The sequence below is a fragment of the Macadamia integrifolia genome, unplaced genomic scaffold (genome assembly GCF_013358625.1).
Source record: "Macadamia integrifolia cultivar HAES 741 unplaced genomic scaffold, SCU_Mint_v3 scaffold1921, whole genome shotgun sequence".
NCBI classification, from domain to species: domain Eukaryota; kingdom Viridiplantae; phylum Streptophyta; class Magnoliopsida; order Proteales; family Proteaceae; genus Macadamia; species Macadamia integrifolia.
Genome location: NW_024868417.1, coordinates 25,411 through 39,626, shown reverse-complemented (window position 1 = coordinate 39,626; position 14,216 = coordinate 25,411). Strand labels below are relative to the sequence as shown.

General features: G+C 37.9%; 3 protein-coding genes across 4 annotated transcripts in view; all 3 read right to left on the bottom strand.

Moving 5' to 3' along the window:
• Nucleotides 1–973: 973 nt before the first annotated feature.
• On the bottom strand, nt 974–1,657 carry LOC122065196. Its single transcript, XM_042629009.1, has 2 exons — nt 1,291–1,657; nt 974–1,177 (listed from the first exon to the last, which is right to left on the bottom strand). Exons 1-2 carry the CDS (start codon nt 1,621–1,623, stop codon nt 974–976), a joined length of 537 nt encoding a protein of 178 aa, XP_042484943.1. The 5' UTR covers nt 1,624–1,657.
• A 353-nt stretch (nt 1,658–2,010) lies between these two features.
• Nucleotides 2,011–3,225, bottom strand: LOC122065195 (putative nuclease HARBI1). Its single transcript, XM_042629008.1, has one exon. It carries the CDS (start codon nt 3,223–3,225, stop codon nt 2,011–2,013), a length of 1,215 nt encoding a protein of 404 aa, XP_042484942.1.
• A 9,886-nt stretch (nt 3,226–13,111) lies between these two features.
• The window catches only part of LOC122065192, a 1,582-nt gene continuing 477 nt past the window's right edge, over nt 13,112–14,216 (bottom strand). The window contains exons 3-4 of one of the 2 annotated variants that reach the window (XM_042629006.1): nt 13,589–13,644; nt 13,112–13,433 (exon numbers count right to left, since the gene is read on the bottom strand). In XM_042629006.1, the coding sequence (XP_042484940.1) occupies nt 13,361–13,433; nt 13,589–13,644 (129 nt within the window). In that variant the 3' untranslated portion in view covers nt 13,112–13,360. The remainder of the gene's footprint in view (nt 13,434–13,588; nt 13,645–14,216) is intronic. The other variant, XM_042629005.1, reaches the window with a different exon arrangement.

Here is a 14,216-nt window from a genome sequence, read left to right as displayed (position 1 = left end):
CAAGAAAGCATTTGCAAGAGGCATAATAGCCAAAAGCCTTACTTGAGAAGATTATTGGAAGGACAAAGGTCCTCTAAAGTCAACTTCTAGATATTTACTAGCAGGTTTCTGATAAATAAGGAAGTTCACTAAGTAGAAAGCGGTGGGAACTTTGTTGTTTCACATTTTTGCCCATCATACTAAGACTAGAAAATCTTGATGCACAGGTCAGGCGACTTATTTGAATGCCTCTCCATGTTGAGGATAGGAAGATCTTGACTTGGAAATAACAAGTTGTTGTATTAGTCATTTTCATAGAGTTTTACAACTCTTTTGCCTTCATTGTGGTAGATCACCATTATGTTTCTAATAATTTAGTGGGAGAAGAACCTTTCCATCATATTCATTCCACATATAAATGAAAATAAAAAACATTTCCATCATATTCATTCCACATCCACAATGAAAATCAAAAACCTTTCCTACCAACATTATAATCATATATTAAAAAAGAAACCATGTCCTACCAAATTTAGGGTATGTTGAAAAAAAAAATCCACAATCTTAAATCCGCAATTTCAAAATAACATCATCAAAATAAAAAGAAACATTAACCATCATCAGTTTAAATCATTGGTTTGCAACGCCATCTGGCAACACCATCTCCAAGACTTTCATCTTGTCTTCCTCTTTTGCTTCTAGGAAAAGGATTGCTGAATCCCTATTTCGTAGGAGGAATTGTTTTGCCCTAAAGCACTTTTGGAAATCCAATCTAGGAATTGCATCTATTTCAGAATTCAATTTTTTACCTAGATCAGTAAGTGGGTCAGACTGGATCAATCCACTTATAGCAGATGCAATCAACTTGAGAGGACTCCTTATTTTTTCAGCTCCGGTCTTCTTTTTCTTCTCCCTAGAAGTTGAGGCATTGGAACGAGGCCTACCATGAGTTCGGGACATACTCTCAACTGGAGTTGAAGGGACACTTGTCTGATCATAAAAAAACTGTTTCTTCCTGCTCAACCTCCAAGTCATGTAATTCCTCAAGAGGGACTGGATTGGCAAAGGCATCATCATGGATAGCATCAGATGGGTGACTTGAATCATTCCCATTAGCGACTTTGTTTCCTAACCATGCAGCTGTTGCCAAATGAACCGAAAGGACTCTGTGCTCTTTCCAGTACCTTTGTTCCTTTCTCTGAAAAAAAAAAAATACAATTCTATGTCATTATTGGTAACAAAGAATAATTTAAACATAGAAGTCCTAAAGTAACATCTAATTTCATGTTATTACTTGGGAGATGGCAATACCTTCAATTCATTCCAAAAATGTTGGGGCGCATCGAATCTCGATTCTGCTTCGTTCCAACCCATCCCAGAAGTTTTTTGGAGATCACATAAGGCCCTCAGTCTTGCTTTCCAAATTCTGTAATGGTTCCTCACTTGCTCCCATTCAAATTTCAGCTGGAATCTATCATTGATAGAAAGTGTAACAGCCTGCCATACTGGTTTCTTGAGACCATTGTCTCCACTTTTCCCATCTCTCTTGATTTTACATAGGCAATCTAGCATAAAATGTGAAACTTCACTTGGCCAGATTGCTATGTCACGTCCTTTGGACTGTGTTCCTTCGTCTGTATCCATTCTTTTAAATGCAATATGACAAGAGAAATATTTAATTTCAGCATTAGACAACATACTACAACTGCTTATATGAGAAACAATGTAGACGTTCAATACTAAAAGGGCATAAAAATTAATGGAAAGACTAAAAAACACAAGTCCAAAAATTATTACATTAACCATAATAATAATAATAACAAAAAGGAAAAGGAAAAAGATTGAATTCTTGAGAATAATCATAATTGTACCAAATTCATTGTTTGTGATTCGAAGAGAAAAAAAAAAAAAAAAAAAAAACATAATTGTACCACAATTCAAATGAAATTAAGAAAGATCATTCAGAACCACCAATTGTTTCATCACTATCATGCTCAGACTCGACATCTCTTTCCATCCAATCATCCCACATTACGTCAGCCAATTCATCCCGGAATTGTTCCCAGTTCTCATTCTGAAATCTTCCCCATCACAATCACCGTCACTAGCATCACTATCAACCACCATATTTGTTTCCTCCTGAGTTGTCTGTCCATTAGTTGTTGCCTCTGCTTCCTCATCTGCAATGAAATCTTCTTCTTCTTGAGCACTATTTTGAGTCAGAATATGATTGTGTATAAGAACACATGCAAGCACAATCCTTGTTTGTGTCTTATATGGGTACTCTACTTGACTTTTTAGAATCGTAAATTTAGACTTCAAAAGACGGAATGCACGTTCAATTACATTCCTTAACTTGGAATGCCGCAAGTTAAACAGTTCCTTCTTATTTGTTGGAGACTGGTTTGAGTTACGCCACTCTTTCAAATGGTAACACACATTACGATATGGCCTCATAAACCCCTTTTGGTTAGCAAAACCTGCATCATCCAAATAAAATTTTCCTTGAGGTACCAAAATCCAACCCTCACCATCTCTGTGTAGAGCATCTTCCAAAATTCTTGAATCTGAAGCAGATCCTTCACAGCCAGAAAGTATGTATGTGAATTTCATATTAAAGTCACATGCAGCTAAGATATTTTGAGATATTTCTCCATGCCTATCGCGAAAACGACAATGTTGGTCAAGTGGTACCCAAGCCGGAACATGTGAACCATCAATAGCTCCAATACAGTCTTTGAAGTACGGGTAGAAGCTTCTACAATTACTGGAGATTCGCTCATGTGTTGTGGTACACAGTGGCTTGAGTAGTATTGGGTACAATTTTATTACAGCACCCAACACTAAATTAAAGTATCGGCTTACAGTTTCACCCGAATGGCCAAAATCATGTACTGCTTTTCGGTTCTTCAAATTATGGCCAATGGTTTGTAAGAACATTACCAACTGTTCCTCGACTCGTACTGTTGGGCTATCTCTAAGAAAGTCTGACTCTTGCATCAATTGACATAGAGAGAAGAATGTTTTTCTGCTCATTCTTATGATGCTCCGACATGTGCGGTTAGAAACACTAATAATTCTCTCTGTCTCGATGAATCCTCTAAGACTCTCACCACGATATGGTTGTTTACGAATAAATAATTTTTTGTACTGTTCCACTGCTACAACCACAACAATTCCCGTTAAGATAATGATTTTCTTGCGCTTCTCATAATACATCTCATCATATTCTCTCCACGAATCCATTAGTACGTTGATCTAGAGATTCACAACAATACAACAAAAGGAAAAAAAAACACATTACAAAAGATTATATATATAAATTTCAAAAAAAATATTAGTAAAACATGAGTAAGAATATGGACTAGCAGATATTTCATCCACCCACCCAGTGGTACCCTTAATATTAGATCTAAATCTGTAATGGTTTAAACACAAGGGTATGTAGCTGTAACTCAACTTGAACCCAAACGGGATCCAGGGCAAATCATTATAAGATATAAAAAATTGGAAAATCCTAGGTTCTTTGGTTCCCATTTTTGGGAGCATGAGAATTTTTATTTTTTCTTTTTATATTCAAAATGAACTTCCTTGTCTCCTTATACATCATTAATACCTATGACTTAACTAATGCTTGATGTAAAATTGAGATACACTTGGCTTTAGTTAAGATAACTGAGAAGTAGTAAGTCCACAGGGAAGATGATATATTTTCAGTGGCAGGAGTAACTGATGTAAAACTAAAAACAGAGATAAGTATTTCAAGGATTAGAATGATTCTGAGAAGTCTCCATTAGAGGAGTTACATGAAAAATTTATAAGAAACAACAGAGATAATGGGCATTGATCAAGAATCGTTCCCAACAGAGATAATTGAGAAGTCTCAAAACAGAAATAAGTAATGATATTTCATCTAAAAAAAACAACAGAGAAGACATTCATTCTATCAAGAACCGTTCCCAACAAAGAAACCCTAAAAACCGAAATTTTGTACTTAAAACCCTAAATTTCAGTCATCGGATCAAACGAAAGAAACTAGGAGCAAAAGTACAAGACCAGAGAGATTAGAATCATACCTGGTTGTTGATATTTCCTAAGTAATTGAGATGAGAAATCCGAAGTTGAGGTTGAATCTGAACAATAAACCAGTACTCAAAAGAGAAGATGAGAAATCCGAAGTTGATTAGAACGTTGGGGAAGAAGAGGTTGAATCTAGTAGAGAAAGGGGAACTCCAAATCTGAACAGCAGAGTAGCAATGGGAAGAGCAAGGAGGTCGTCTTGCTTCAGGGTCAGTGTTGAAGTCTGGCCATGGGCGGTAGCATCGTGGAGATGAAGAATGTTGCCCGACTTTTGTAATTCTCCTGAATGACTATTTAACAACGATTATTTATATGAGGGTTGTGTCAAAAGTGAGTTTTGCTATTTACCCTAATTCTTATATGAACAACAATTTAGCTTTAACGGGTGTTTCAGAAGAATTAGTATGTTTAAGTAGAAACACCTTCTAAAACAATCAAACGTTTTAAAAAACAGAGAAACATGTTTCACTGGAAAGACTCTCCAACGAATTATGCAATCAAATACAACCTTATGTTCTTTCCCGGCGAAATCAAGGAAAATGAGTTTGATACTCACGAGTCACGCCATTCTCCCTCGCTCCCAAAAATAATCTTTCCTCAATCTCTACTCTGCAACCTTCTCGAACCTCGATCGAAGCAACAAGCTTCGATCCATCTCCTCGCGAAGTGAAGGTAATCTCCTTCCTCTCTCTCTCTCTCTCGGTTTTCTCTACTCTGCAACCTTCTCCAACCTCGATCAAAACAACCATCTTCGATCCATCTCCTCTCGTAGTGACGGTAATCTCCTTCCCCTCTCTCTCTCTCGATTTTCTTTCTGTTAGATCAAACACCAAGAAACACGAATAAAGAGAGACAATAGATCCGTACGACACAGAGATTTAACGAGGTTCACACACCAGGGTGGTGTGCTACGTCCTCGGGCGAAGAAGAAGATGATTCACTATGCAGAAGAAGGATTACACCCTAGCAGCGGCGAGGGAGAACTCGCCCTGAAACCCTAGCTTCGTGAAAACCCTAGAATACAATGACTTTCAACAAGCAACAGTACATTATATATATATATACTCCAAATAGCGGTTCGACCCATCGGGTCGCAGTCGATCCGGTCGAACCATACGCCCCCGCACCCCCATACGAGATCAGTGATGGGCTCCGGGCTTGGGCCGCTTCCATCACAGATCTCAGAAAATTTCCCATTCGGGTCGCCACCAAGATATGTCGGATCGGGTCAATCTTCAAAACGGGTCAAGAATTCGAGACAAATTTAACAAATCTCCACCTTGGGTTGAATTCTCCTCCAACAGATAAACAAATAGCTAATATCTTCATCTTCTCCAATAGCCCTCCAAAGGGCTGAACTCAAACATGACAAATATCTGCTCACCACACTGACAGCTTGTGAAATGTCAGGACGAGTGCAAACCATAGCATACATAACGGAGCCAACTGCACTAGAGTATGGAACACGTGACATGTACTCCACCTCTTCATCTGTCTTAGGTGATAGAGCAGTTGAAAGTCTAAAATGAGATGCAAGAGGAGTAGTTACAGGTTTGGCATCTTTCATGCCAAAACGATTCAATACCTTCTCAGTGTACTTTTGTTGAGATAGCCACAGCTTCCCTGCTTTTCTATCCCTCTTGATCTCCATACCAAGGATCTTCCTTGCTGCCCCCAAATCTTTCATCTCAAATTCAGAACTTAATTGTTCCTTCAACCTATTGACCTCATTCCTATCTTTTGCTGCAATCAACATATCATCAACATAAAGCAACAAATATATGAATGACCCATCAGAGAGCTTTCTGAAATAAACACAACAGTCATATTGACACCTGGAGTATCCAAAACTAGCCATAACTGAATCAAACCTTTTATACCACTGTCTAGGAGACTGTTTTAAACCATATAGGGACTTCTTCAACAAGCATACATGGTCCTCCTTATCTTCAATAACAAACCCTTCAGGTTGATGCATATAAATCTGTTCTTCTAGTTCACCATGCAAGAATGCTGTTTTCACATCAAGTTGCTCCAACTCCAAATCATGCATAGCAACTAAAGCAAGTAGGACACGAATAGAACTATGCTTAACAACAGGTGAGAAAACATCATTAAAATCAATTCCTTGTACCTGACTGTAGCCCTTTGCAACCAAACGTGCCTTGTACCTAGCATCTTCAACACCTGAGGCAGATTCCTTCTTCTTGAAGACCCATTTGCAACCAACAATTTTCTTCCCTGTTCTCGGCTTCACAAGCTCCCAAGTCTGATTTTTATGAAGAGATTCATCTCCTCATTCATGGCAATCAACCATTTTGTAGAATCAATTGAAGCAACAGCTTCAGAATATGTTGCAGGCTCACTATTTTCAATTGTATCTGCAACAGACAATGCATAAGCAACAAATTCAGCATGCCCATACTTTTGTGGTTGTCTAATATTCCTCCTTGGTCTATCCTTGGCAATGCTGTACCGCTCTTCTTCTTGATTCTCTTGAGCATCATCTCCTTCAGTAAAAGTAGGCAAATGGACTAAAGTAGATTGTGCTTTGTTTGAAGATGAACCACCAATTTCAAACTCCACCTTCTCTCTAGATTTTTCTTGACCTTCATCACAATGAATAGGGACTTCTTTCCTAGGATGCAACATAGCAGATTCATCAAAAGTAACATCTCTGCTAATAAGAAATTTTGGAGACTTTGGATCAGAACACCACAACCTGTATCCTTTCACTCCAGATCCATACCCAAGAAAAATGCATTTCTTAGCCCTAGGTTCCAACTTCCCTTCATTTGCATGTGCATAAGCAGGATATCCAAATACTTTTAAATTTGAGTAGTCTGCAGGTTCACCTGACCAAATTTCTTCTGGAGTCTTGCACTCAATAGCTGTGCAAGGAGATCGATTCACCAACAAGGTTGCTGTGTTAATTGCTTCTACCCAGAACTCCTTGCCTAATCCTGCATTTGATAACATACACCTTGCCTTTTCTAACAAGGTTCTATTCATACGCTCCGCCACTCCATTCTGCTGGGGTGTTTTAACAACTGTATGGTGTCTTGCAATACCTTCATTTTTACCTTCATTTTTGCAAAACTCATTAAAGTCACCTTCACAAAACTCTAGGCCATTATCGGTTCTCAACCTTTTAATTTGTTTCCCGGTCTGCTTCTCAAGCAAATTCTTCCACTGTTTGAAAGTGACAAATACTTCATTTTTGTGCTTCAAGAAATAGACCCAAACCTTTCTAGAGAAATCGTCAATGAAAGTAAGCAAGTATCTTGCACCAGCCCCCTTTGAAGCAACCCTGGAGGGCCCCCATAGGTCTGAATGAATGTAGTCCAAAGTTCCCTTGGTCCTGTGAATAGCAGTACTGAAACTAACTCTTTTCTGCTTCCCAAACACACAATGCTCACAGAACTCCATTGTTCCTGTACTCTGACCACACAACAAGCCCCTTTTACTTAATGTTGCCATCCCTCTTTCACTCATATGGCCTAACCTCATGTGCCATAAATTTGTGATATCTGATTCAGACATAGATGATGAAGCTGCTGCAACAGACCCAGTGACTGTAGTACCCTGCAACACATACAAACTGCCAACCTTGATTCCTTTCATCAATAAGAGAACTCCCTTGCTGACCTTCATGACTCCACCTTCAGCTGTATACTTGCACCCATTTGAATCAAGGGTGCCTAAACTGATGAGATTCTTCTTCAAATCAGGGACATGCCTGACATTGGACAAGGTTCTGATAATGCCATCATACATCTTGATATTGATCGTTCCCATTCCAATAGTCTTACAAGAAGCATTATTTCCCATCAACACAACTCCACCTCGAACTGATTCGTATGTGGAGAACCATTCACGATTGGGACACATATGGTAGGAACAACCAGAGTCAAGAATCCATTCATCCTGTGATCTAACTTTATCATCAGTCACCAAAAGCATATCAGACTCACTCTCATCTTCAGCAATACTGGCTTCTGCAGAATCATCTATTTTCTGTTGATTTTGAGCACCACCACCTGCCTTCTGCTTATTTAAAAGCTTATAGCATTCAGATTTAATATGCCCCTTTTTCTTACAGTAATTGCAGGTTAAATTCTTGTGCTTAGATTTTGATCTAGCCTTCTTTTTGTCACCATATGAACCCCTTTCATTCATTCTCCCTCTAGCTACCAAACCAACACCATCAGATTTATTGGTAGTTGTCAACTCATCATCAATCTTCTGCTTGCTTTGCAGATTCGTTTTGACATCCTCAATAGAGATTGTCTCTCTACCATAAATCATGGTATCCCTAAAATGCTTATAAGATGGAGGCAGAGAACATAACAATAATAGGGCCAAATCTTCATCGTCTATTTTAACATTTATCATTTTCAAATTAGTAACAATAGAATTGAACTCAGATATATGGGATTTAATAGAAGTACCTTCACCCATATGAAGGGTATACAGTTGTTGCTTCAATCTCAACCTATTGGTGAGGGATTTGGTGAGGTAGAGGTTCTCTAACTTCACCCATAACTCTGCAGCCGTTTTCTCTGAGAGAACTTCCTGTAGAACATCATTCGAAAGACACAACTGAATAGCTGAAAGGGCTTTATCATCCGAATCGCTCCAATCATCATCGGACATAGTTGCAGGTTTCATCGCCTTCCCAAATAGGGTTTTCTTCAAACCCTGCTGCGTGAGAACAGCATCATTCGAACTTGCCATAAACTAAAACTGATGTTACCATCAAACCTATCAATATCGTATTTCATTGAAGCCATGGATCGAAGTAACCAAGAGCTTTGATACCAGTTTGTTAGATCAAACACCAAGAAACACGAATAAAGAGAGACAATAGATCCGTACGACACAGAGATTTAACGAGGTTCACACACCAGGGTGGTGTGCTACGTCCTCGGGTGAAGAAGAAGATGATTCACTATGCAGAAGAGAGATTACACCCTAACAGCGGCGAGGAAGAACTCGCCCTGAAACCCTAGCTTCGTGAAAACCCTAGAATACAATGACTCTTAACAAGCAACAGTACATTATATATATATATATACTCCAAATAGCGGTTCGACCCATCGGTTCGCGGTCGATCCGGTCGAACCATACCGCGGGGGCTACGCCCCCGCACCCCCATACAAGATCGCCCCAAGCCCTCTGCTTCCATCACAGATCTCAGAAATTTTTCCATTCGGATCACCCACCAAAATATGTCGGATCAGGTAATCTTCAAAACTGGTCAAGAATTTGAGACAAACTTAACAATATCTCAGATTTCAGCCATCTTTTTTTGCTGTAATTTTGAAGTGTTGACCCTTACCAAGCTTGCTACCTTCGATGGTACTGGTTTCCCCATCCAAGTAGTTTGCTTACTAATTCTGGACTGAGTTTCAACATACATTCTGTTCTGCCGACAGCAGTACTTTTTCATGCTGTTGATCCTCTGTGGTTCAGTATATCAGTGACTGAATCCTTGTCTCAGACTTGTGTTTTTACATCAGTACTAAGTAGCCTTACTCCAGTACCTTAATTTTGGTACTGTTACCTATTTACTGTTGCTGGAATTGGGTGTCAAAGCCTACTACTATATCTTGGATTTTCTTTACTTATCTCAACAATATTGACAAGCTATGCCACTACACATGCTAATTCGTCCCCCCTCTTTTTTTCTTTTGAGGGTGCTTCTAATTCACTGCCAGTGTTGTCAAGAGTTATTTGTTGGCATTGAGTGTGTCTTTGGCTGTCCAAATTTTGATTTTCCTATCTGAAGGAGCGACCCTCTCATGGTATGTACAAGGACAATAACACAAACCTTACATTTTCAATTTACATTTTTGCACAAAAACATTAGATTTACATATTGAACCTCCTGATTTGGAGATTAAATTGGTGCTTGTACAGTAGCTCTTGCTACTGATGGTTGCTAACTTGAGTAGAATTTTGTTATAATATTATTGGCATATATCAAGATTCAAGAATCACTTGTACTTTATTGCAGCTACTCTCTGCCCGGGCATATGAGAAAGAAACAAAAGAAATCAGGAAACCTCATAAAATGCCTCACAATCACCTCAAGAATGTTGTCATTAGAGGATTTGTGGTAGTCAGAATGAGATTGAATTTGCAACTAATGTGCTACAAAATGCTACTTCACTTGAGACAATGATGATCCATCTTCATGCCTGCTACCATCAGGATGGACAATGAAACTACCATGAAGCAGAGGAGGGTACATCTGCCACAATCACAGAAGACATGATTTATGAACAGCTACAGGCAGAAGCCCCTCCCCATGTCAAAATTGTGGTATTGTGATTCCCATCAGTTGTCAGGAGTTGAACATGTAATCTCTCTTCATTGAAGGTTCGCAAAGATGTGCTAACTTCCAGGAACTTGGAGGATATCCTATTGGCCAAAATGAATGGTATGATTCTGATATCCTCCGATATTTGTTAAAACATAGATTACCCAACTGCTTCTTTTGATGGTATTCTTTCTTCTCCAATTCTATGATGAGCTATTCTATACAAGATTAAAATTGATAGGCAATAGTAGATTGAAGAAAGAGGGGGAGGAGCTTAAAACATGCCCTACATACCTACATACTACATGTCTAGATTCAATTCAATGACTGTTTAACAATGCAGGTTTTAGTATGCACATGCCTAAGGGGGTTGTGCTCCTGTGTACTGTTGGAAGATGGGACTGACTGACAGACACACATATACATATAAGATGGTATGTATGTATGTATGTATGCACATGGAAATCACACACACCTTATATATTTATATCAGTATCCATATGTCCGATTGTCAATCAGATATGGGGTAAAAAATCAGATTTTAATCAGATGGGATAGTCTGATGCCTTTATGACTCTTATCTACCTTAAATCTGAATTGATAAATATTGGACCGGATGAAAATCTGGTCCCTTGATGAGCCTCAATTTTTGCCCTTGAACACCAATTGACCCAACTGTACATAGGATCAGGATGGTTGTAGGACATGCTCAAGATGGTGGCAACTGATCAATTTGCAGTGATTGATGTTAACTAATGAGATTGGAAGAAAAATTGTACGCTTTGAGTATGCTCCAATTATATTACAGTTGGGCAAGGAAGAGCATTATGATGAGATTTGGTCACTGAACTCGTTAGGGAAGTGGTATCCGGTGACACCCTGGGTTCCCCAAACACTTCAGTGTGAGGGTTATCCGATAAGCAATCAAGATTTGAGAGGTGAAGGGGTTGAGGGAGGTCAAGGTGGACACCTGATCTGCCCCTCTTTTATGGTCTGACTGGTTTTGGCTGCTGAATATGGGAATAACCATGATTTTTTTAATGATAAAGAAATATTTAATTAATAAGCAGAGAATGTGTAGTTCATGAAATTACAATCCTACCAAATTTCTATTAATTGCTATGCCTCAAATGTCTATCTTGCTTTAGGAATATTACAGACTTAAATCGTTTAACAGTGCTATAACTATCAAATAAATTGTTAAGATTTCCCAAAGCCAAGTGCAGTCCTTCCTCGTGATTGAAGTAACCATCTCTTGAGATTCTGTCCAGACTTCTGTTGTAGGATATCCCATCTGTACTGCTCTGTCGATTCCTTGTTCCATTCCTCACACCTCTGCTTCTTGAGCGCTAATTCATACATGCTAAAAAGAATTGATTATTGAGAATTGTCACTACTGCACAACCTGCATCTTTGGTTTGATGATCAAAGCTCCCATCAGTAACAATGATTGGATTATCATCAGTTGGAAGTCCCAAATAGTATGAAGGTTCAGGTATGTGAAAATCATGAGTAGCATCAGGTGATATTGGATGTTGTGGAAGGCCCAAATCCTGTTCCCATTTTGATATGCAGAATTTGATGTGGGTTTTGTTTCTCATGCCAAAAAATGAATAATTCTTGGTAGACCAAAGGAAATAGGCTCTGATGGAATAAATACTCTACAATTTTGATCCTTTCTGGTGATGAGGTACTGTTTATTAGGCCTTGAAATAAATCAAACAGGTTCTGCCCCTGAATGTTTTTTCTGTACAGAGACCCAGTAAATTATTTGGTGAAGTTACAAGGGATGAGGACATGCCAATCTGTTTCTATTGCATCATTGCATATTAGGCAAGTCTCATCCATCATAAGGAATTTCTTTAGTTTTGTCTTTGTAGGTAGAAGACTTTCCAAAGAAATTATTTAAATTTTGGGGTAGTTTTGAGTTCCAAAAGGATCTTCACACTTAAATTACATGAGGGTTTTGAATAAAAGTGCATCTATGGTTGGTAAAAAAGGATGCTGCTATTTTAGTGGTCGGGATCCCTGATTTTGCAAACAGAGTTATCAATTTGTCTGGAATTGACACTACAAGAAAAGTGGTCAATGGCGGCATTTTTAAATGCCGCTATAGAGTGTGCAAATGCCGCTATATGGCTATGGCAGCATTTATGGCAAACGCCGCTATATCCACCGCCCCAAAAGAACTACGGCGTATTTTGCAAATGCCACCATAAAATATCTTCGGCGTGATTTATTTATAAATGCTGCTAAAATACTTTGACGGCATTTATTTATAAATGCCGCTAAAATACTTTGGCAACGTTTATTTACAAACGCTGCAAAAATACTTCGGCGACGTTTATTTATAAATGCCGCTAAAATATTATATACAACGGTGTTTATTTTAGCACTGCTAACGTGTTACATCCGCCTTTATAAGTAGGCATTCCAGCGTTGTTAACTAATGAACGCGGATGCATATAGTGGCTTTTAGTAATAAACGCCACGAAATGTAATTTTTTATTTTCAAACAAATGAACAAATAGTGGCGTGTGTTAATAAATGGCTAAACGCCACTACAAGAAATGTTTTTTATTTTAAAGCAAAAGACATATAGTGTCGTTTATTAGTAAACGCCGCTATTTTTTTATTTTTTATTATTATATATTATTGTTTATTTATCTCTAAAGCAAATGCTTACATTTCTTGTTCTCATTCTGTATATGAATAAAAACTAATTGATTTATTCATCCAAAAAAAAATTAATAGATTTTCACACGACCATACACAAGAATCTAATAAAAGGTTATCCATTTCCTACAAAAGTTAAGTTGGAAAAAAGCATGTAACAAACTAGATTGTCATCTTGAAGATAAAAAAATCCAATATCCATAGACGATAATCAATTTAAAAAAAAAAAAATATCTATAGCTCACATGCTAACAGTAACATAATAAGTTTTTCAAAATAAATGTTCACACATCACGGTAGTTATTCAATCCCCAAGTCGTACTTTGCATCATCATCAGAGGATATAAGTGGAGGACAAAATCCATGCAAGTACCTGAAAAAAATGAAAAAATATTAGTCAAATTGTTATTAAAGATCTATGTTGGTGAAACTCTATATCGGTCAATAATCTGGTGGTCCATTTCCATATGTTGTAAGCCAATCATTTTTACCCATATTAACTAGGAAACCAAAGTAAATAATGTTTACCTGCCAAATAGATTGCCTAAATATGGGTCAGCCTCTGCAATATCCTCAATTGTCAGCTGATCAAATATAGAAAATAGCTAATCAAATACAGAAAATAGCAACATCAGTAGTACTACTTAATTAAATAAATAAACCAACAAAATGAAATATTTCTCTGACTTATATAAATGAACTGAACTTTGTGAGCTATGTCGACCTAAAAGCGCTTGGGTTAGAAGTGCTACTTGGGCTTTCAAATCATCAATTTCTTCTAATTTTCCCGTCAAACTACTAAGCTGTCCCTCCAACTCTACAAATCTAGCTTGCACACTGTCCTGTTTCTTCTTTTCCTCAATATTTTTTGGTGTAAGGCCAACCCTACTTGGCTTCATGCCTAGGCCTGCACCATGCACTCGGCCATGTAACTCAGGGCCTCAAACGGCCACATATATGTTGTCTTGGGCAGATTTTTGATTTCTCAATTCTGGGGGCAGTTCTTCTAATTTTTTATCCAATGCATCCTATAAATCATTATGTTATTGTTAACAATTTAACTTCATTGATGATGTCAAACCAAACAAACATTGTATAGTAATCAAAGAAACATGCATCGCTTTGACATTAAAAAAAAAAAAAAAACAGAAGTAAA

Coding starts and splice junctions, on each gene's coding strand:
- LOC122065196 (XM_042629009.1), bottom strand. CDS start 1,623: ATGGATACAGACGAAGGAACACAGTCCAAAGGACGTGACATAGCAATC. Junction 1,178..1,290: donor ATTTTTGGAATGAATTGAAG/GTATTGCCATCT, acceptor TTTTTTTTTCAG/AGAAAGGAACAAAGGTACTG.
- LOC122065195 (XM_042629008.1), bottom strand. CDS start 3,225: ATGGATTCGTGGAGAGAATATGATGAGATGTATTATGAGAAGCGCAAG.